Raw genomic sequence first — 23,487 nt, forward strand, 5'->3', positions numbered from 1 at the left:
ATCATGGCTCACTGCAGCCTTGACCTCCCATGCTCGAGCGCTCCCTCCCACCTCAGCCTCCTGAGAAGCTGCGACTACAGCCACATACCACCGCACTTGGCTAACTTTTTAATTTTTTGTAGAGACAGGGTCTAACTACATTGCCCAGGGTGGTCTGAAACTCCCAGCCTCAAGTGATCTTCCCACCTCAGCCACTCATGCCTAGCCCAAGAACTCTTTCTTAGAGAAAAATAAAAGAGGTATCATCAGCTAATTTAATCAACCATGAAGACACAAAGCACAAATATACAAAGAAAGAAATGTCTATAGGGAGACATAAAAAGGAAACTAAAATAGAAGCAACTACTTTGTTCAGTTCTATGCAAAAATATAAACACTATGCTTTTATAAGAAAATATAAACGATCAAAACCTGAACACAGAAAAAAATAGAACCTTTAAAAGGCCAAGTTCCAGAGAAATAAATAGAGTAAGTTTGCAAAGAGCTTCCCCAGAAAAACATCAGCTACTGACGTAATTGTAAGTTACTTCGGTAAAACTTAAAATGACCAGGTAACTCCAATGAGACTCAAACTCTTTCAATGCACAATCATAGGAAAGCAAGAAATCTAACATGTAATAAGAAAACCCCACAAAATAGCATAGACAAAGAAAATCAGTAACCTATAGAAATATTGATATAAAAGTCCTACATAAAATATTTGAATATAATCTAATACTAAATATAAATATATAAATATTAATATAGTCAAATATCAAAATAATATATTAATTACCAAATGTTTAATTCTAGGAACTGAAGGAAGATTTAATATGAAGAAATTAAAAAATATAATTTACTCCATTAATTGGTCAAAAATAATCATAAAGATTTTGATACATGTTGAAAGGCATTTAGTAAAATTCAACACCTAACCCCTAACAAAACAAGAAAGAGTAAATGCTTCCTTAACCTAATCAAGAATATTCAAAGATGTCTGTGGCTGTCACTTTTTCTTAACATTCTGCAAAGGTTATAACCAATATAAATTGAAACAGTTATAAAAGTTGATAAGGAGTCTGCAAATCATGTATCTAGAAAACCCAAGAAAATCAGCTGATATGCTTTTTTAAGTAATTTTAATGAAGCAAATAATTAAATAATTTCTTTGGATACCAACAAATTTATTAAGGTTAACAGCATTCATATACAGAACCCCAAAAGACAAGATTTAAAAGAACAAACCTCAATTATTTATAACACTAAGAGAAATAAAATTTCCGGAGAGAGATCCAAGATGGCTGATTACTAGCAGCTCAGGATTGTAGCTCCCAGTGAAAGTGCAGAGAAGGAGAAGATGCCACACTTTCAGATGAATTTTTGTTGCTCACAGACCAGGAAATTCCTGGTGGAGAAGCCCCACGGGTCGCCAGCACACTCTTGTGGCCTGCGCAGCCGTTCTTGGTGCAGAGTAAATGGGACTGGGTCCCCTTTTGGTCGACGTTTGGAGCTCCAGGAAGGCAGAGTCGCCTATTTAACTGACTGAAAAAGGGACTCAAGAAGGAAGCCAGACCAGAGATTCCTGGGCAGAAAAGCATCACGAATCTTAACACCGCTGTTTTAGCTGGCACAGTGGGTTGCTCAGATTCCGGCGCTGGGAATCAACAAGTTGGACGTCCACTCAGAGACCTAATTTGAAAGTTGGTAATTACAAAGATGACAGGTGGATAAATTTACAATGATGGGAAGAAACCAGCACAAAAAGGCTGAGAATACCCAAATCAGAATGCCTCTCCCTCTACAAGGGATAACAGTTCCTCATCGACAAGAGAACAAGGACTGATGGAGAACGAGTGCATTCCAATAACAGAATTAGGCTTCAGAAGGTGGATAATAAGAAACTTCTGTGAGTTAAAAGAACATGTTGTAGCCCAATGTAAAGAAACTAAGAACCTTGAAAAAAGGTTTGATGAAACCCAAATGAGAATAGACAATCTAGAGAGGAATATAAGTGAATTAAAGGAACTGAAGAATACAATATGAGAACGCCGTGAAGTATGCACAGGTTTTAACAGTCGAATTGATCAAGCAGAAGAAAGGATATCAGAGGTCGAAGACCAAATTAATGAAATGAAACGAGAAGATTAGAGAAGAAAGAGTAAAAAGGAATGAGCAAAGTCTCCAAGAAATGTGGGACTATGTGAAAAGACCTAATTTACGTTTGATAGGTGTACATGAATGTCATGAAGAGAATGAATCCAAGCTGGAAAATATTCTTCAGGATATTATTCAGGAAAACTTTCCTAACCTAGTAAGGCAGGACAATACTCAACTCCAGGTAATACAGAGACCACCACAAAGATATTCCTCAAGTAGAGCAACCCCAAGACATATAATGCTTAGATTCATGAGGGTTGAAATAAAGGAGAAAATTTTAAGGGCAAGGGAAGCCTATCAGACTCACAGCATATCTCTCAGCTGAAGCCCTACAAGCTAGAAGAGAGTGGGGGTCAATATTCAATATCCTCAAAGAAAAGAATTTTCAATCCAGAATCTCATATCCAGCCAAATTAAGCTTCATAAATGAAGGAAAAATAAAATTTTTCACAAACAAGCAAGCACTCAGAGATTTCATCACCACCAGACCTACTTTACAAGAGCTTCTGAAAGAAGCACTATACACAGAAAGAAACAACCAGTATCGGTCATCCCAAAAACTTACCAAAAGGTAAAGAGTATCTCCATAATGAAGAATCTTTATCAACTAATAGGCAAAATAGCCAGCTAGCATTAAATGACAATATTAAACTCACAAATATCAATATTAATCCTAAATTTAAATGGATTAAATGCCCCAATCGAAGACACAGACAGGCAAATTGAATAAAAAGTCAAAACCCACTGGTACGCTGTATCCAGATCCATCTCATAAGCAAGGACACACAAAGACTCAAAACAAAGGTTGGTGGAAGACTTACCAATCAAATGGAGAGCAAAAAAAAAAAACCAAAAAAACAAAACAAAACAAAAAAAAGGTTTGTAACTTTTGTCTCTGACAAAATAGACTTTAATAGTAACAAAGACTAAAAGAAACAAAGAAGGACACTACATAATGGTAAAAGGATCAATGCAACAACAGGAGTCAATGATCATAAATATATATGCACTCAATACAGGACCACCCAGATACATAAGACAAGTTCTTAATGATGTATAAAGACTTGGACTCCCGCACAATAATAGCGGGAGACTTTGACACCACATTGTTAATAGTCAACAGATCAACGATATAGAAAATTAACAGGGACATCTATGATTTGAACTCAGACCTGGAACAAGTAAACTCAGTGAATATTTATAGAATTCTTCACCCCAGGCCAACAGAACATACATTTTTCTCAGTATCACATTACACCTACTTTGAAAGTGACCATGTAAGTGGAAGTAAATCACTCTTCAGCATTTGCACAGCATTTCACAGACTTAAATGAAATATTGGTTGGCTGTTCGTTATTTTATTCCCTTATTCTTTCCTGTCTCCACTGTTAAGCACAATTATCGGCATAAAAGAGGTTTTTAATACCTATTTTTAGATTGCATTCCAGCCCGGGCAATAGAGCAAGACTCCTGTTCTCTCTCCCACTTTCTCTTTCTCTATCTTTAAAAAAAAAAAAATTCAAGAAAAAATAGAATGACAAAATTTGTGTGAAGAAAATTCTGAAATGCTACTGATGTCAAAAAAAAAGAAAAGATGGGAATTTTCATTATAATAAAGGTGACATTTCAATATTGGTGGAAAGATTGATTAATCAGTGCATGACATTGGGAAAACTGGTTATCTAACGTGGGAAAGGAGATGGAGCCCTACCTTAGACTGCAACCATAAACTGTAGATAGATCAGATTTAAAAATCGACAACGAAACCACAGAATTATTAGGCATGTGTGAAATAACACACATATAAAGAAGGAAACTGATTTTTGCATTGCTGGCAGCAAGAAACAATTAGAAATAATCTCAACATACATCTTAGGGGCTTGGTTAAATAACTGCTAACTGTACCGAGGATTATTATATAGTTTTCAAAAGAAATAAGGCAATGTTATAGGTGATAAGATGACATAAGGTCTGTATTACATTTATTAAAAATTGTGGTATAAGACATTACTATTTCTCAAAACACTGTACAATATGCACAAAAGAGTCCTAGAGCTTGATTCTTTCCAGCTGCTGACAGGGGCTCAGGGAACAAGAGATGGGAAACTTTTCTCCCACCGAATGCTCCTTGGAATTTTGTTTACATCTATTAGCTAGACTACTTTTACTTTTAAAAATGTAGCTACCATTTACCATTCCTCTAGCAACATACAAGTTTCCTGCTCCCACATAAGCCTGCCAGCCTTAGGGAGTTCTCCTCCTTCCTTTTCAAACTCATTATGGCTCTTCTTGGTACTATATTCGTCCACGCTATAGTCAGTTTGCCAAAATCCACAAAAATAATTAAATCTCCATAACTAATTTGAGAACATCCACTGATGAAATTGGCACATATGGTCATTTACATATTTTTCTATGTTTTTAATATGGTTTTATAATTTTTATATGTAAGATTCTTACCTATCTTTTGGGTTTTTCCTAGATATTTTACATTTACTGTTTCTTTTGAAAATGGGATTTTATTTTACATAGTATTTCCTGGTTAGTGGTTGCTGGCATTTACTAAGCAACTTTGCTTACCTCTCTTACTGATTTCAGGTTTGTCTGTAAATTCTATTGGACTTGTTTTTTCTTATCAAGCTGATTAGGACTTCTAGTAAAGTGCACACCACAGGTAGTAACAGTGGGTACCCTTATCTTGTTTTAGGTTTTGTGGGGAATTCTTATAATAGTTCACCATTAAACATGATTATTGAGGATGGTTATTGGTTGACATATCTTGTGAATATAAAATGATAAATATAAATGTAAATATACTTGCATATAGGATTTTGGTGCACATCTTTTATTGAGGACATTTCTTCCCAGTTTGCTAAGTGTTTTTTTAAAATGGCATTGCATTTTATTATTCCTTTATATATTTTTATCCACAGACTCACACACTGAGTTTTCTTAGCCACTATGCACTCAACTGTAGAGCATGAATTAACACACACACACACAAGAAAGTTCTGCTTTGTTGTTAGTCATAGCATGTTGGGCTCAATTTTCTTAGTTCAAAGAAAAATGACATAAGTTAAAAGAATATATTCTGGTCATTTGGATCTCTCTCTATCTTTGGTCTTTGAGGAACTAAAAAAGATGTACACCATGAACAGCAGGTTGGAATCAGGGAGGCTTTTCATAGAGACAAAGGTCGGGAGAGAGTATGGCTGAAAAATTAGTCACACCTAGAAACACATGAATGACAATGATGCAAAACTAAGTGCTTCCTCCTATACTGATGGACCTTGAGAATATTATGAAGGAGTTAATAACTTTATGTTTTCTGAATGGAAAGTTTGAGTTTAGGCAAATTACGGTAAAGAATAACTGATCTAGGCCGGGTACTGTGGCTCACGCCTATAATCCCAGCACTTTGGGAGGCTGAGGTGGGCGGATCACCTGAGGTTGGGAGTTTGAGACCAGCCTCAACATGGAGAAACCCCATCTCTACTAAAAATACAAAATTAGCTGGGCATGGTGGTGCATGCCTGTAATCCCAGTCACTTGGGAGGCTGAGGAAGGAGAAATGCTTGAACCCGGGAGAGCTGAGATCACGCCATTGCACTCCAGCCTGGGCAACAAAAGCAAAACTCCACCTCAAAAAAATAATAAAAATAACTAATCTTGTACATATTAAAAGTGTTATCTAAGGGCTAAGAACATGTGTTCCTTATTTATAATGGTGGCGTCAAGAAATACAAGCTCAAAGTAATGTCTAAATGTGATGAATTTATATTTTCCTGCTCACTCTTTGATTCTTTAAAAATACATATATTGCCATGTTCTTAAGAAATAAATTCAAAGAGATTCATGCCTATTTTTCTTCAAAAGTAAAGCAAATGGTTAAACTGAGCCAGAACACATAAATATTAAGTATATAGGGGAGTAATGTGATCCTACTGCACATTAGAGGCCAAACATATTTTAAGATTTTCTTGAATTAATAATAAACTCTGAAGGTTGAGTGATTGATACGATACCTCAAATATAACAATGGGTCCCAATTCATTATTCATTTTCTTAGATCATCAAGTACTTAGGCAGGTTTGCATCACGTGAAAATATGTTTGTTAGTAATTCAGGCAAAGGATACGCCAGGTCTCTCATTTTCTTATAAACTACTTAATCTATAACAAGAAGTTTTCTTCTTCCAATAAAGAGAAAACATAGCAATTTGGGTTTAAGATACACTTATAATGGCCTTCTAGTCTGCTATTTTAATTTTACTTAATAGCATAAGTCACAAAATGGCATGTAAATGTCTAATATTTAAGTATACATTCAATTTCTCTGACCATTTTCAATAACTTCCTTCTCATGTTCTCCCACCCCACCCATTTCCATTCCCACAACTTTCCACCATCTGGCGCCCCAGAGTGCTCCCTTCTCTCCCAGGGTGCAAGCGTCCCTGGGTTGCGGAGCACTCAAGTGCCTCCAAGCCACAAGCCACAGGGCCCTACATTATTTTCCCTCCACTGAGATTATTCTGAAAGTTCCAAGACAAATACATATACATGTGTATTTGTTTCATGGTAACAGCCACTGATTATTTAACATTTTTACAAAGTAAGAAATCTCATTAATTTCCTGAAAGTAATTACCTACCTTAAAGCCTTCTAACAATGATTCAATCTCAGAAACTTCTGCCATCTCATTTGAAATGAATATATTGGGAAATGAGCACATTAATAAAAACAGTATAAAAACAGCCACAACCAGTGGAAGAACGAATCACCACAGAATGCAGTGATGTGTTTTCTGTCAACAAAAACAACAGATGCCTGTGATGTCTTCTTGTCCCTCATAAACAGGTTCACACCGCTGTGGAGTCTAGAGGCCTTTTGCAATGTTGACGGTAACATAAGTTTAAGTGTATTCTAGGTAAGCTGGACAAATGCCTTAAGACTCAGGACTGTCCCCCAATTTCAGTACCTCATGGCCCCCAACCGGCTCAGTGTACTGGCTCAGGGGACTGCAAATATCAGAATCATAAAATTCAAGATAGAAATTTAAATCAATATTGATCTTGTATCTTGATGTCAAAAGACTTTATGAGTATAAATGCTATGGAAGTAACAGAGGTAGAAATCCAAAATATCTGATTGGATTAGAAATACTGAATTTCTTTATCACACAAACATCTGAAACTCATTTTTTCTTGCCTCTGAAGCAATTATCACTAATTTCCATTCTGCAAATTAAAAGAAAATAAACTGGAAAGACATTTATGACAAATATGACAAAAAGCTTACAGTCTAAAAATGTGAAACTAAAACAACAGGAAAACTATTTTTCCCTCTTAAATCAGCAAGATATTTAAAATAATTATCCTCAATTAAAGAGGCATCAAGACAGCCACCCTCAATATACCGCTATTGAAAGCCCTTTCTAGAAAGCAGTTCAGCATTACACATCAATAACATTACAAATAATCCTGTCACTTGACAGCCATTCTACTTCTAAGTAAATAACTTAAGATGGGGCACAGGACTTATGTATTAATAGAAAAATGTTCCCAGCCAGGTGTGGTGGCTCATGCTTATAATCTCAGCACTTTGGGAGGACAAGGTGAGCAGATCACTTGAGCTCAGCAGTTCAAGACCGGCATGGACAATATATATACCAAGACCCTGTCTCTAAAAATAAATATATATATATATATTTGTCAGCCACTGCAGTGCATGTCTATAGTCCCAACTTACCCTAACTTGAGCCCTCCCCTCCCTGCCAAAACCTCTGTTAGAGTGTTTTAGAAAAGGAAATGGGGTGTATTCATCATTCTTATGGGTCAGTGAAGTGGTGACCCTTTTAGAAAATCTAAGGTATTTTCTTTTTTAGCCAGGCAAGGTAGTGCACACCTGTAGTCCCAACTACTCAGGAGGCTGAGGTGAGAGGATTGCTTGAGCCCAGGAGGTCAAGGCTGCAGTGAGCTATGATCCCACTACTGCACTCCAGCCTGGATGACAGAGCAAGACCCTGTCTCAAAAAAAAAAGTTCTCCACATCATAAAATTTTATAGTTAAAAAGGAACTAAAAGTTAATACTAGTAAAATCAGTTGTAGTATATCCACTCGACAGATTACTAGTTAATAAAATTAATGCTTCTAAAAACAATATTGTGGCTGGCCACAGTGGCGCAGGCCCATAATCCCAGCACTTTAGGAGGCTGAGGCAGGAGGGTCACTTGAGCCCAGGATTTTGAGACGAGCTGGACAGCATAGTAGGACCCTGTCTCTATAAAAAAATAAAAAAAAAAAATTAGCCAAGCATGGTGGCATGCACCTGTAGTCCCCGTTAAGCAGGAACTGATGTGGGAGGACCACTTGAGCCCAGAAAGTCAAGGCTGCAGAGAGCTGTGACTGCACCACTGAATTTCTGCCTGGGCGACACTGACTCCCAAAAAAAAAAACAACTATGCTATGAGAAAATGTTCATAGTGATAAGATTTAATATAATATATGCACATACATACATACATACAGAGAAAGAAAGAGAGAGAGAGAGAACATTTTCTGTGTGTTCTGTTACCAATAATAGTTTATTGGGTTGTTCAGATCAATCCTTACAATGAAAACTAGAAAAACCAATGAAAATACTGAAAAATAATTCATTTAGGAGCATCTGCCAATTTTGGAAAAGGCAATGAGAGGCTCAGAAGCTAGGCAGAGCTTTCAACAATCTCATGGGGACAGGGAGACAAAAACTGTAATTCAGGCGCACAAAGAAAAGGAGCCTTGGCAAAAACCCACAGACTAGGTTATGATCCTGGAGAGACTATGCTTAAAGCTAACCTACAAAGATATTGGTCCTCATATGCACTAAAACCCCAGCTTCAATCATCTCAATTCCTGATTTGATTAAGGGATCTGAAATTGGTGGTGCATCAGACATCATCATCCTAGAGCCTATCTCTCTTTAGTCTGTATTTGAAATAGATACATGGCAAACAATTAATAAAAAGTCATATGGGAGTTGAAAGAACATGCAATATCCAAATAACTATTTGTTTGTAAAGTCCTAGGCAAGAGTATAATAATCCTTCTTTCCAGTTCTGCCCCACTATCTAAATACCAGGCACAGAACTACTTCTCATGGACCTGCAGCAACTATCTAGAAAAAATGCCAACAAGGAGAGGTGAAATATTTTAGTATTCATAATACTCAAACTATGAACCATTTAACTATAACTGCTGAGTCTTGATTTCCCTTATTTCTGAATTAAAGAATAATTTACAGTATTTGCTGAATATAGATACACTGTAAAGATTACATAGGGATTAACCAAAAAAAACCCCTTCCTTTCAATTATTAATAGTAAAGGTATTCTACTTCTTTTAAAAAGTCTCTATTATGATTATCCCAAATGTTACACTGTAAATAATTACACTAGATTTTGATCTCTATCATTTATGTAGTGACTGTATTTAAACTGAAAAAGTAAAACATTTAGTTATTTTAAAGCTAAGTGGAGCCCTAGATACCCCTTCAAATAATGGGCAAAGTTTTCACTTGGGGAGAAAATAACATTTTTACTGTGACACATGTAACTACTTATTTTATGAACATTGGTTCCATTTTGTAAAAAGAAAATATTTTTAATTTAAAACCTCAATTTCAGTCATTATGAATTATATATTTTACAACTTGCTCAATTTTTAAAATTATTAAATTAGACCTATCCCCAAATTTAACAACTTTTTAAAAACTTACTTACCAGTTTATAACAATGATACAACTAATGAAAATGACATATCTGTGTAATGATGCAAAAATCACCATAGGTTCAAGAATAATGTAGTTGTTTCACATCTGAAATTGAAATATATTGTAAGTTTGATAGTCAATTTCCTTTGTAGTTGGAAAAAAAGAGTAAAAGTAACAGCAGAGTACTGTTTTGGCATACTCTTTATAACAATAACATTTCAATTAAAATTGCCTCTGAAATCTCAACCATGACTTAAGACATAGGGCTACACTCTACAGGACTACACTCTGCAAAGTGACATGCACTTTGCAGCTATTAGAAAATTGTTAACTTGCTGAACTCTAAAACTTTCTTTCTGGGTTAAGTACAACTAGAAATAGCTATGCTTTACCTAGGTTACTGACTTGCTTTACGGACATTACTAAAATGTTGAGGCTTCTCCTTTGTATTAGCTACCAGAAAACGGAAAGTCAAATTGGCAACATATCCTTGACAAGCTGTCAGACTTCACAGGAGTCTTTCTTATAGTAGCTTTACTCGTGGCTCTATTTCATACACTAAACTTCATTGTCCTTTTCCTCATCCTATTCCGATATAAATAACTCATCCCCTTCCGATATAAATAACTTTATATTTTTTTCTAATTGTCCCCAAAATATTTTTGAAACAAAAGAAGTTCCAATAAAATAAACTGTGTATATGTATTGATACACATACATTAATACAATGCCCACGAGTGCATGAACACTAACTAAAAGCATTCCACTCTCCATTCTTCCTTCACGATAAAAGGGGGACTCCCTGTGCTTCCTGGACTGCTGTGCTTACATGCTGTACTGGCAGAACTATTAATAGTTCCCCTTTTACACTTATCCCTGTTTCAGACATTCTCTTACCTCCTTTTCTGTTTCCCAGCAGTTGAAAATATGAATTAATCAATGTCTTATAATGAAACATGATGTTTCAAATTTTTACATTAAAATTGAATTCCAATATTTAAAATGTTATATTTTTCTTTTTATATTCATTTATTAGCCCAAACTAAATCTAACTTTATTTGTACAATGCTTCTTACTATATTAGTACACAATCTATTTTAACAGAACTCTAGGACAAAATTTCAATGATTAGCAAATTTTATGATATATAACCTACCAATTTTGTTGAATGGATTTTCCTTCAAAATAAGTTGTATAGTTAAAAATTGAAATATGTCTTTTACAATTATATACATCTTAAAAACTTCCATTTTTATTTTTAACTCAATTATAAAAATGGTCATAATAAAATTATATACTTTATCCAGTTTGTTGGAGAAAAATAATTAAAAACAAAATAACTAGGTCTTCTCTTTCAGTTCTATATAAAATTCCTCTGGATAACACTAAATTGAATTCTACTCACAACAATACTTAGCAGAAAAAACTTTCTATAGTATTACCAGAAATGTTTAGAAGAGAGCAGCATGTGAATAATGTAATTTCCATGTAATCAGGACATCCTTTGCATTTTGATAATCTGGCACAGAAAAGTCTTCAGTAGAAGAAAAGAGAAACAGCCAACAAGAAACAGTTGATGTAAATTATTATAATTACTGCTGAATGTAATGAATTACCTAAAACAGTGTAATGGTCATCAATACACCTGAATGTGATTGAGATACACAGGGAACAGAAGGAAAGCACTGCTAACAGTTCAACAGTGATTAGAAAACGCAGAGCAATTAATCCTTCTCAGTTATATGCCCCGCCTTCCTTACCCGTCTGTATCATCTCTTTTCCCCAACAAACTTCTATGCCTCGCATTTACTACTTCTTGGTTTAAATTTTTCAATGTAGAAATTACACATATAACAAATGATTTTAAAATATGTGTAGTGTGAATAATAAGACAAACACCAGCTAAGTCACCTCCCATGTTAGGTAAGAAAGCAGAAACCAACTCTAACAAAAGCCCCTAGAACGTGCCCATCCTGGTGGCACTAACCCCCACTGCTGGTTACCACTGTCCCTCATTTTGTGTTCACCATTTCCCCTTTTGTGTCTTCATCCTGTTAGCCCCTATGTATACTTATCCCTTAAAAATATGCTGTTCAGTGTTGTCTGTTTCTGAAGTTTACAGAAATGGAATCATACATACTGCGTGTGTAATTTTGTAATTTTATTACTTTCTTAATATTATATATTTGAAATTAACCCATACTGACGTGTGAGGCTATATTTTTACTGTAGTATAATAGTCTGCTATACAAATATGACTATCCATTCTACTGTCAATGATCATTATTATGGTTCCACTAGCCTTTTTTTCACAACTTAAATATTTTGATTTTTTATAGTTAATGTTTTAAATTTTAACCACATATTTATTAAGTATTTGCTCATTAATTCTTGTATTTCAGAACTTTCACTTCATTTTTTTCTGTCTGAGAACTTCTTTTCTCTCAAATGTTATTTGTCTATAAAAGTCTTTATTTGAATTTCCTCCTTGAAAAGTAAATAAATTTAGGCTGACAGTTATTGTTTCTTAACATACACTAAACTATTACTTCACAGTCATTTGGACTCCATTACTGCAGTTCAGAAGTCAGTTTGTGAGTCTAAGTACATGATGTCTTTTTAAAAATCTACTGGCTACACTTAAGATCTTCTCTTTACCTAGAGTAAATACTGCAGTTTTTACAATACAGCTAAATGTGGATATCATTTTAAATTTGGTCTGCAATAGGCTTCCTGGATTCAGTATTACTAGCTTTCAGTAATTTCAGAAAGTTTTTAGCCAGTATCTCTATAAATGTGGATTGTTCCTCATTTCCTCCATTATATCCTTCCAGAACTCTAGACTTGCAGGTCTGTGAGTGAACCTGTATCTGGAATATATATAGAGCACTTCAGTATTCCTGAAATAAATTTGAATACTTTGTGAAAGAAGTTATAATTGGTCAATAAGTACAATAAAATATGCTTTTTTCCCTTTGAAATTTGGCACAAGACAAGGATGCCTTCTCTCACCACTCATATTCCATATAGTATTAGAAGTTCTAGCCAGGGCGATCAGGCAAGAGCAAGGAATAAAGCGTATTTAAATAGAAAGAGAGGAAGTCAAATTGTCTCTATTCGCAGATGACATGATTGTACATTTAAAAAACCCCATTTTCTCAGCTCAAAATCTCCTGAAACTGATAAGCAACTTCAGCAAAGTTTCAGTATATAAAATCAATGTGCAGAAATCACAATCATTTCTATACACTAATAACTGACAGAGAGCCAAATCAAAAGTGAACTCCCGTACACAATTGCTACAAAGAGAATAAAATACCTACGAATACAACTAACAAAGGATGTAAAGGACCTCTTCAAGGAGGACTACAAACCATTGCTCAATGAAATAGGAGAGGACACGAACAGATGGAAAAACATCCCACGCTCATGGTTGGGAAGAATCAACATCGTGAAAATGGCCATACTGCCCAAAGTAATTTATAGATTCAATGCTATCCCCAACAAGCTACCTATGGCCTTCTTCATAGAACTGGAAAAAACCACCTTAAACGTCATATGGAACCAAAAGAGAGCCCGCATAGCCAAGTCAATCTCAAGCAAAAAGAACAAAGCTGGACGCATCATACTATGTGACTTCAAACTATACTACAAGGCCACAGTAATCAAAACAGCATGGTACTGGTACCAAAACAGAGACACAGACCAATGGAACAGAAAAGAGGCCTGAGAAGCAACACCATACATCTACAACCATCTGATCTTTGACAAACCTGACAAAAACAAGCAATGGGGAAAGGATTCCCTGTTTAATAAATGGTGTTGGGAAAACTGGCTAGCCATGTGCAGAAAGCAGAAACTGGACCCTTTCCTGACACCTCACACTAAAATTAACTCCAGATGGATTAAAGACTTAAACATAAGACCTAACACCATAAATACCCTAGAAGAAAACCTAGGCACAACCATTCAGGACATGGGCACAGGCGAAGACTTCATGGCTAAAACACCAAAAGCAATGGCAACAAGCCAAAATAGATAAATGGGATCTAATTAAACTCCAGAGCTTCTGTACAGCAAAGGAAACAATCATTAGAGTGAACTGGCAATGAACAGAATGGGAAAAAATTTTTTGCCATCTACCCATCTGACAAAGGGCTAATATCCAGAATCTGCAAAGAACTAAAACAGATTTACAAGGAAAAAAACAAACAAACCCATTCTCAAAAGTGGGCAAAGGATATGAAAAGACACTTTACAAAAGAAGATATAGATGAGGCCAGCAAACATATGAAAAAATGCTCATCACCACTGGTCATTGGAGAAATGCAAATCAAAACTACATTGAGATACCATCTCACACCAGTTAGAATGGCGATCATCACAAAATCTGGAGACAACAGATGCTGGAGAGGATATGGAGAAATAGGAACACTTTTACACTGTTGGTGGGAGTGTAAATTAGTTCAACCATTGTGGAAGACAGTGTGGTGATTCCTCAAGGACATAGAAATAGAAATACCATTAGACCCAGCAATTCCATTACTGGGTATATACCCAAAGAATTATAAATCGTTCTATTATAAAGACACATGCACACATATGTTCACTGCAGCACTGTTTACAATAGCAAAGACCTGGAACCAACCCAAATGTCCATCATCAAGAGACTGGATAAAGAAAATGTGGCACATATACATCATGGAATACTATGCAGCCATAAAAAACAATGAGTTTGTGTCCTTCATAGGGACATGGATGAATCTGGAAACCATCATTCTCAGCAAACTGACACAAGAACAGAAAACCAAACATTGTATGTTATCACTCACAGGTGGGTATTGAACAATTAGAACATTTGGACATAGGGAGGGGAGCATCACACACTGGAGTCAGTGGGGGGGGTGCTAGCAGAGGGACGGGGGTGGGGAGGGTGGGAAGGGATAATGAGGGGAGAAATACCAGCTATAGGTGATGGGGGGATGAAGGCAGCAAACCACCTTGTCATGTATGTACCTATGCAACAATCTTGCATTATCTGCACATGTACCCCAGAACCTAAATTACAATTAAAAAAAAAAAAAAAAATATATATATATATATATATATGCGCGCTTTTAACAGGGAAATGCAAATTTTAGCCACTAGGAGATGCCACCACAAATCCAGTGGAATGATTAAAACTTTTAAAAACTGACAATACCAGGTGTTGCAGAGAACGTGGAAAACTTGGAATTCTCATAGATTGCAACTGGAAACGCAGAACAGTCACTTTGGATAATAGTTTTGCCACCTCTAATAAAGTTAAACATACACTTATCATATAGTCTAGTGATTCCACTCCTAGGCATTTCTCAAAACATATGCCTACACCTGTACATGAAAGCATATTGTAGCTTTTGCCATAACTGCCTCCTAATGAAAACACCGGCCAAGTGTGGAGGCTCACACCTGTAGTCCCAGCACTTTGGGAGGCTGAGGTGGGTGGATCACCAAGACCAGCCTGGGCAACATAGAGAAATACCAACTCTACAAAAAAAAATTAGCCAGGCATGGTGATAGTGGCATACACTTGTAGTCCCAGCTACTCAAGAGGCTGAACTGGGAGGATTGCTTGAGCACCCAGGAGGTTGAGGCTGTAGTAAGCCAAGATTGTGCCACTGCACTCCAGCCTGGGTAACAGAGCGAGACCCTATCTCCCTGCAAAAAAACCACCCCAAATATCCCTCCAGTAGATTAATAGATGTTTAACATTGTGGTATATCCACACAATGAAATACTACTCAGCAATAAAAACAAACTACCAATATATGTAGCACATGAATCACAAAACATGCCGACCAAGAAAAGCTAATCATGGAAAATAATGTTTCCATTCTTATAAAATTCTAAAACAGGCAAAGCTAATCACAGTGACCATAGGCAAAGCAATGATGGAAGAGAGCTGAAGGGAGTACAAAGGAGTACAAAGAACTTTCTGGGTGATGAAATCTTCCTATAATCTTGATTGAGATGGTGGCTACACAGGGCATTAATTTACAGAGGAAGGAAATGTCTTCCTCAAGAAAACGCAGCCAGTTAATAAACAGCCAGTTAATAATAGCTCTGCTATTAAGGATTTCAAGGTTTTGTTAGAATGACTGGCTAGCTGCAGGAAAAAAGCCTACATTCACCTAGCACTCAACAAACATCGTTGAAGACTGTTGAGTGAATGTCACATGCCAGTCACTAGTTTTAGGTATTTGGGATATCCCATACCCAAAAGAGATCCTTATTCCATATAAAGAGGTTGTAGGAGTGGAGGGCAGACAAATAAGGGTATGCTAATAAAAAATTAAAGTACATGGAATGCTGTAAGGGCCCCTAAAATATCTCCCAAAAGAGTTTTTGATTTTCAAGTTTAAACCCTAAAGAAGAAGGCAGACTTTGGAGTGAAACAAAAGATAGTAAGGTAAAGTAGATCCTTATCTACCATATAAAAAGAGAACTACAGGTGGATTGCAGACCTATCTGCAAATGATAAAACTATAAAATTAAAAGAAAATGTAGGGAATATTCTGTAGCCTTCTTAAGGAGAAGGACTTCTTAAATAAAATTTCAAAAGCATAAAATAGCAGAAGAAATTGAATATGATCATTTCAAAATTTGAAATTTCTGTTCAATAAATGAAACTATGGAAAAAGTTAAACAGATGACACAATGAGAAAAGACGTTTACAAAGCATAAAAGAATTAATGTTTGGAATAGAAGAGCACCTGTAAATCCACGAAAAAAGATAATATCCCAGTGGAAAATGGGCAGAGAATAACAGGAACTCACAGAAAAGGAAGCCTAAAACCTTTAAGAAAACCAAGAGCTGCCTAAACTCATTAGCAGATACAGAAATACAAGTTCAAACATCTATCTGAGTGACAAAATGTGGGCAACTGAATAGCATCATGCAAACACAGATACGCAGGAAAATAAAACCCCTTATGCACAGTGCCACCCAGCATGAAGACGGAGGTACCCCTTTTCTTGAGAGCTCAGTCGGATTAGGCACCTACATGCATACCCTGATCAAGGAGGAATTCTGTTTGATAGACCAAAAAATTCTTTGTAGTGTCATCTGTGGTACTGAAAAGATGGGCAATGCATAGTAATTTATGGTGGAAGGAAACTGAAGACATCCTGAGTGTCCATGGTAAGGAAGTAATTCAAAACATGGGGAAAAGTTACAATACCGAGATATGGAACACAATGAAAAACCTGAAAACATCCAGGTTATCCTAGACTGTAACACTGGCAGCATGATGGTCAGAAGGCAGGCAACATTACAAGGCTGCAGTAAGAGCTAAATGATATCACAGATGCAAAATGTAGTCAAGTGCCTCACACCTGATACTTAAATAAGTAGCTTCTGCTACTTAGCATGATTTACCCCCTCTAAGCTCTCACCTTGTTACTTGTATAACTGGAATACTTAGTGTTGTTAAAAGAATTTAACAGATGACACATGGAAGCACCATGAAAGCAGAGTGGAGAAGCATGGCCTGCAAAGTCACACAGATTTGCCCACAGACACCAGTTCTCCAACTGGCTAGCTGTATAACTTTGGACAAGTCAGTTAACCTCACTGTATCTCAATTTGCCTATCTACAAAGTAAAATTAGTAAAGTTAACTACGTGCTGGTTTTTTGGGGGTAAGTCATATAACAAATGTTCACTCATCTTGTTTCTCCTCCTTTGCAGATCATGTTACAGCGCAGTCTTGCCAGATGCAACTGTGCATTGTGCAACCACTATGAGTAATAACTTATGGTGGCCAAGCAATGACATAAAAAAAGGCTGAATGAGGCTGCGACTACACCCACATATAGGAAAATGAATGAGGAAAAAAGATCAAAGTAAGTATCTGATTTTAATTCAAATAGATAAATTATAGAGGGTTATTTTTCTGTTTTCTATTTTCCAAGTTATAATGTTTATGTTACTTTTAGAAATAAAAATATTTCATGGCAAACAAATATTTCAAAATGCATGGAACAAAGAGTAATAAACTTCAAAACCTAAAATGGCATTTTTATGGCTCCTTCATCAATAGAATTATTATTTTTTTTTCTTTCCTTTTTTTTTTTTTTGAGATGGAGTTTCGCTGTTACCCAGACTGGAGTGCAATGGCACGATCTCGGCTCACCGCAACCTCCACCTTCTGGGTTCAAGCAATTCTCCTGCCTCAGCCTCTCGAGTAGCTGGGACTACAGGCGCGTCCCACCATGCCCAGCTAAGTTTTGTATTTTTAGTAAAGATGGGGTTTCACCTCGTTGACCAGGATGGTCTCGATCTCTTGACCTCGTGATCCACCCACCTCGGCCTCCCAAAGTGCTGGGATTATAGGAGTGAGCCACTATGCCCAGCAATAGAATTATTTTAGTATTTCAGAATACATTATGAAGCATTAGGTTCTTCCTAATTCTAACACGTAGCCTGGGCTAAATAATTTACCCTGATAGCCTCACATTCCCTACCTATAAGGTGGGCCTAACTTAAACCTCACAGTTGTTGTGAGGATGACATGAGATAATGTGTTAGTTCCATGCAGATGATCATGTTTTGAAAACTTCAAAGTTTCCAAAGATAAAAATATAAATCCATTAAAACACCAGAAGGAAACATTTAATGTTTAAGAGCTTGGACTTCAATATCAGGTAGACCTATATTAAAATTTTAGTTCTGCCACTGACTTTGGGGAATCCATTTTACCTACCTAAGGTTTATCTTTGCAGCAATATGAGAGTCATGCCAACATACCTCACAGAGTTGTGTAAATTAAATAATTATATAAAGCAGTGTTTTTCACAAAATGACTCATTTAATGTTATCAATTATTATAACCCTCCTTCAAACCACTTCTACAGTTTACACAGCTGAATATTTATTATTATTAATGTCCCAATTACTATGCCTCACACTAAGATACAAAGATAGAAAAGATACACACCCTACCCTTAAGGCGCTCACCACCGAAAGGAAGCAGAATGTTCTTCAAAAGTCCTAAGAAACTAATAAATAATGAAATCAAATTGTATATATATTATTAAGGGAACAAAGAGAAAGGAAAATGGGCTTGAATATAATGAGGAATGTCTCAAAATCTCAAAGGAGATTTGAGTTGGATCCTAAAAGAATGGGTATGATTTTGTCCATTGATGAAGGAAAAATACAAAATGAAGAATCCATAAAGTGCTCAGGCAATTGAGAATAGTCTCATCAGATGAAACAATGAGTAGGGAGACACTGGGTATGAAAAGAAGAATCAATGTGCAGAAATCACAAGCATTCCTATATACCAATAACAGACTTAAAGAGAGCCAAATCAAGAACAAACTGCCATTCACAACCGCTACAAAGAATAAAATACTTAGGAATACAACTAACAAAGGATGCAAAGGATCTTTTCAAGGAGAACCATAAACCACTGCTCAAGGAAATAAGAGAGGACATAAACAGATGGAAAAACATCCCATGTTCCTGGTTATGAAGCATCAATATTGTGAAAATGGCCATACTGCCCAAAGTAATTTATAGATTCAACGCTATCCCTATCAAGCTACCTATGACCCTCTTCACAGAACTAGAAAACAATCACATTAAACTTCATTTGGAACCAAAAGAGAGCCCGCATAACCAAGTCAATTCTAAGCAAAAAGAACAAAGCTAGAGGCATTACCCTACCTGACTTCAAACTATACAAGGCTACAGTAATCAAAACAGCATAGTACTGGTAATAAATCAGAGATATAGACCAATGGCACAGAACAGAGGCCTTGAAGACAACACCACACATCTACAACCACCTGATCTTTGACAAACCTGACAAAAACAAGCAATGGGGAAAGGATTCCCTGTTTAATAAGTGGTGTTGGGAAAACTGGCTAGCCATGTGCAGAAAGCAGAAACTGGACCCCTTCCCGACACCTTAAACTAAAATTAACTCCAGTGGATTAAAGATCTAAACACAAGACCTATCACCATAAAAACCCTAGAAGAAAACCTAGGCAAAAGCATTCAGGACATAGGCATAGGCAAGACTTTGACTAAAACACCAAAAGCATTGGCAACAAAAGCCAAAATAGGCAAATGGGATCTAATTAAACTCCAGAGCTTCTGAAGCAAAAGAAACAATCATTAGAGTGAACCAGCAACCAACAGAATCGGGAAAAATTTTTGCAAACTACCCATCTGACAAAGCACTGATATCCAGAATCTACAAAGAACTACAACAAATTTACGAGAAAAAAACAAGCCCATTCAAAAGTGGGCAAAGGATATGAACACATACTTTACAAAAGAAGACACAGATGAGGCCAACAAACATATGAAAAAATGCTCATCATCACTGCTCATTAGAGAAATGCAAATCAAAACTACATTGAGATACCATCTCACATCAGTTAGAATGGAGATCATTACAAAATCTGGAGACAACAGATGCTGGAGAGGATGTAGAGAAATAGGAACACTTTTACACTGTTGGTGGGAGTGTACATTAGTTCAAACATTGTGGAAGACAGTGTGGTGATTCCTCAAGGACCTAGAAATAGAAATTCCATTTGACCCAGCAATCGCATTACTGGGTATATATCCAAAGGATTATAAATCGTTCTATTATAAAGACACATGTACATGTTTGTTCATTGTGGAACTGATTACAATAGCAAAGACCTGGAACCAACCCAAATGCCCATCGATTTGGACAAGGAAATTGTGGCACATATATACCATGGAAAACTATGCAGCCATAAAAAATGAAGAGTTAGTGTCCTTTGTAGGGACATGGATGAATCTGGAAACTATCATTCTCAGCAAACTGACACAAGTACAGAAAATCAAACACCGCTTGTTCTCACTCACAGGCGGGTGTTGAACAATGAGAACACATGGACACAGGGAGGGGAGCATCACACATTGGGGTCTGTTGTGGGGGACTAGAGGAAGGACAGAAGCGTGTAGGGAGTTGGGGAGGGATAACATGGGGAGAAATGCCAGATACAGGTGGCAGGGATGGAGGCAGCAAACTTCATTGCCATGTATGTACCTATGCAACAATCCCGCATGTTCTGCACATTTACCCCAGAACCTAAAGTGTAATAAAATATATTAAAACAAAATAAGAAGAAGAAAGAAATGTCAGGATCTCATCGTAAAGAGCTTTGTACAAATGCCTTGCTCAGTTATTTGAACTTTATCAATAATGAGGAAATCCAAAGAGAATTGTTATCAATAACAAGGAAATCAAAATAATTTTAAGAGCACAATAAGGCCTAAAATTTAGAAAAGTAACCTACAGAATTATGTTTACTTAGAGGTGTCAAGAGATAACACTTGAAAGAGGAGTCTGGGAAGAGCATCCCAGGTAGAGCATGAGAACTGCAGATCTGAGGGCCAGCGAGAGCCCAACCAGAGCATAAGGAGAGTGGGGAACTGCAGGAGGATGTGCAGAAGAGGTAGGCTGAGACAGCAACACCTTTGCCTGGGAATGTGGACTTCATGGGCAGCAGAAAAAGGTTTGCAACAGTGGACCAATCTGATAATGTCTTTGAGAAACATCTCTAACACTAATGATGGGAAGAAACAGACTAGCAAACCTGGGGGCTGGCAAAACAGGCAAGGAAGTCATAAGGACGAAAACCCAGGCCAGAACAGACAGACTTGAGTCAATCCAGCTGTAGTGGAAAAAAAATGACTGTGTTTTACTTTTATCATTTCTACATTCAAAAAATTTTGCTATTCCCCTCTCACTACAGGATAGAACTTTCAATGCTACCGTTAACAACCCCGCTAGTCTCACTCATTCTGCCTTTTTATCCACTTTCCCTTAAGCCCTACAGTCCCACTGCTTGATCCAGACAGTCTATGCTTTGACTCACCTCTCTGCCTTGTCAAATCCCATCCAACTACCAAGGCCTGTTTATTTCTGTACCCTTCACAAGGCATCCGAAACATTATCACACTGACTATCCCCTCAAATAAGGCCTACAGTGTTGTAAACTGATAGACTCCAATCTGCAGTACTGACCCTCTCCTATTTGCTATTACTGGTTTATTCTTTTATGTGCCTTGTACGTTTCCTTCATAGAACTGCAAGGAAATGCGAAACACATGAAAATAGCTAGACAACAACCCAAGGCAAGGTCATAAGAATTTGGCATGCTGGAAAAAACTCACTGCAGACTATACTTATTCAGAATCAGTTACTTCTTCTGTAAGGCCGTTACTGTTTAAAATAAAATAGCAGTATACCTGCCAATCTGCTTTCATAGTAAGATATGTAAGAAATACTAAATCAATATCGATGGAAATGAGAATACAATAAGCAATTCTGTGGAGAATCCTTGGGATTACACAAACAGTATAGTACTAATCAGTTGTTTTTTTTTAAATAAACTTATTTCCAAAGAACTTAAGCAATGGCCATTCTCTTCCTCTCCAATAATTCCATTGAAGGAACAGAAATTGACAATGAAACATAGCAAAATTTAACTTACATAAATAAACAGTTCCTGGAAAGTGAGTTTCAAAAAGTTAAAGAATTAATGTGTACCTAGTTGCAACTTCAAATGCAACCTACACACAAAGAGGACTTACAGTTTGGGTTTATGTATATCTGTAGCGACAGGAAGAACTCCAGGAGAACTCAGAAATTTCAATGCCAAACATGTCACAAGAGGTCAGAGGTCACATTTTCTAACTGGGGTTTGACCCTAAAGTAAGCAATACATGTAATTAATTGATGCCCTAATCTGAAACATTCACTTGAATGGGACTAGTCTTCCAATCGAATATTAGTTTAATCATACTTCACAGTGTGATCACCTCTAGAAACACAAAGTTAAAGTTGTCCAAAACAGGAAGGAAACATATAGGTCAACTGCTTCAATTGCTTTTTCTAGTAGTCAATAATAAACAAGCTAACCTCCCCCTCTAGCCAACAATGCCAGTAGAGACTAGTATAAAATCTGTACTTATTTCAAAAGCATGTCTTTAAACTATCTTATAAGCATTACTTAAAATAATTTAAACCTCTAAAGCCAAGTGATAATAGTAGATGTGAATAATTTGTTTGGATTAAAGAAGAAAAGAAAGTGATATATGTAACTTGTTTTTATTGAACATTAAAATAGACATCGCATCTAGAGAAATAACAGGACAATGAGTTATGAATCGTACTGGGAAACTTTTTTTTTTTTTTTTTTTGAGACAGGGTCTCACTCTGTTGCCCAGGCTGGAGTACAGCAGCACAATCATGGCTCACTGTAGTTTCAAACTTCCATGCTGATGCAATCCTTCCTCCTTGGCCTCCTGAGTAGCTAGGACTACAGGCGTATGCCACCGCACCCAGCGAATTTGGTATTTTTTGTAGAGATGGGGTCTTACTATATTGCCCAGGCTGGTCTTGAAGTTCCTGAGCTCAAGTGATCCACCCACTTCAGCCTCCCAAAGTGCCAGGATTATAGGTGTGAACCACAGCGCATGGCCTCATGTTGGGAAAGTTAGTGATTAAAAGTTTGAATTTCACTTCTTTTACTGATTTTGTTGTTCTATGATTCTTTATCCTTTATT

General features: G+C 36.6%; 1 protein-coding gene across 50 annotated transcripts in view; it reads right to left on the reverse strand.

Annotated features, from left to right (window-relative positions):
- The window catches only part of ZMYND11 (zinc finger MYND-type containing 11), a 127,551-nt gene that overhangs the window by 47,309 nt on the left and 56,755 nt on the right, over window positions 1-23,487 (reverse strand). For 17 of the 50 annotated variants that reach the window (XM_078329435.1, XM_078329430.1, XM_078329452.1 and 14 more), the window contains one exon: window positions 22,513-22,628. The exons of 17 other annotated variants lie outside the window; for them this stretch is intronic. Coding sequence is in view for 16 of the 33 variants with exons in the window: in XM_078329421.1 (XP_078185547.1) it covers window positions 9,896-9,960 (65 nt within the window). In the remaining 17 variants the exon portion in view is untranslated. Of the gene's footprint in view, window positions 1-9,895; window positions 9,991-22,512; window positions 22,629-23,487 lie in introns of all 50 variants that reach the window. 16 more of the 50 variants (XM_078329421.1, XM_078329445.1, XM_078329442.1 and 13 more) reach the window with 1 other exon arrangement.

The sequence above is a fragment of the Callithrix jacchus genome, chromosome 7, assembly GCF_049354715.1.
Source record: "Callithrix jacchus isolate 240 chromosome 7, calJac240_pri, whole genome shotgun sequence".
Lineage (NCBI taxonomy): Eukaryota > Metazoa > Chordata > Mammalia > Primates > Cebidae > Callithrix > Callithrix jacchus.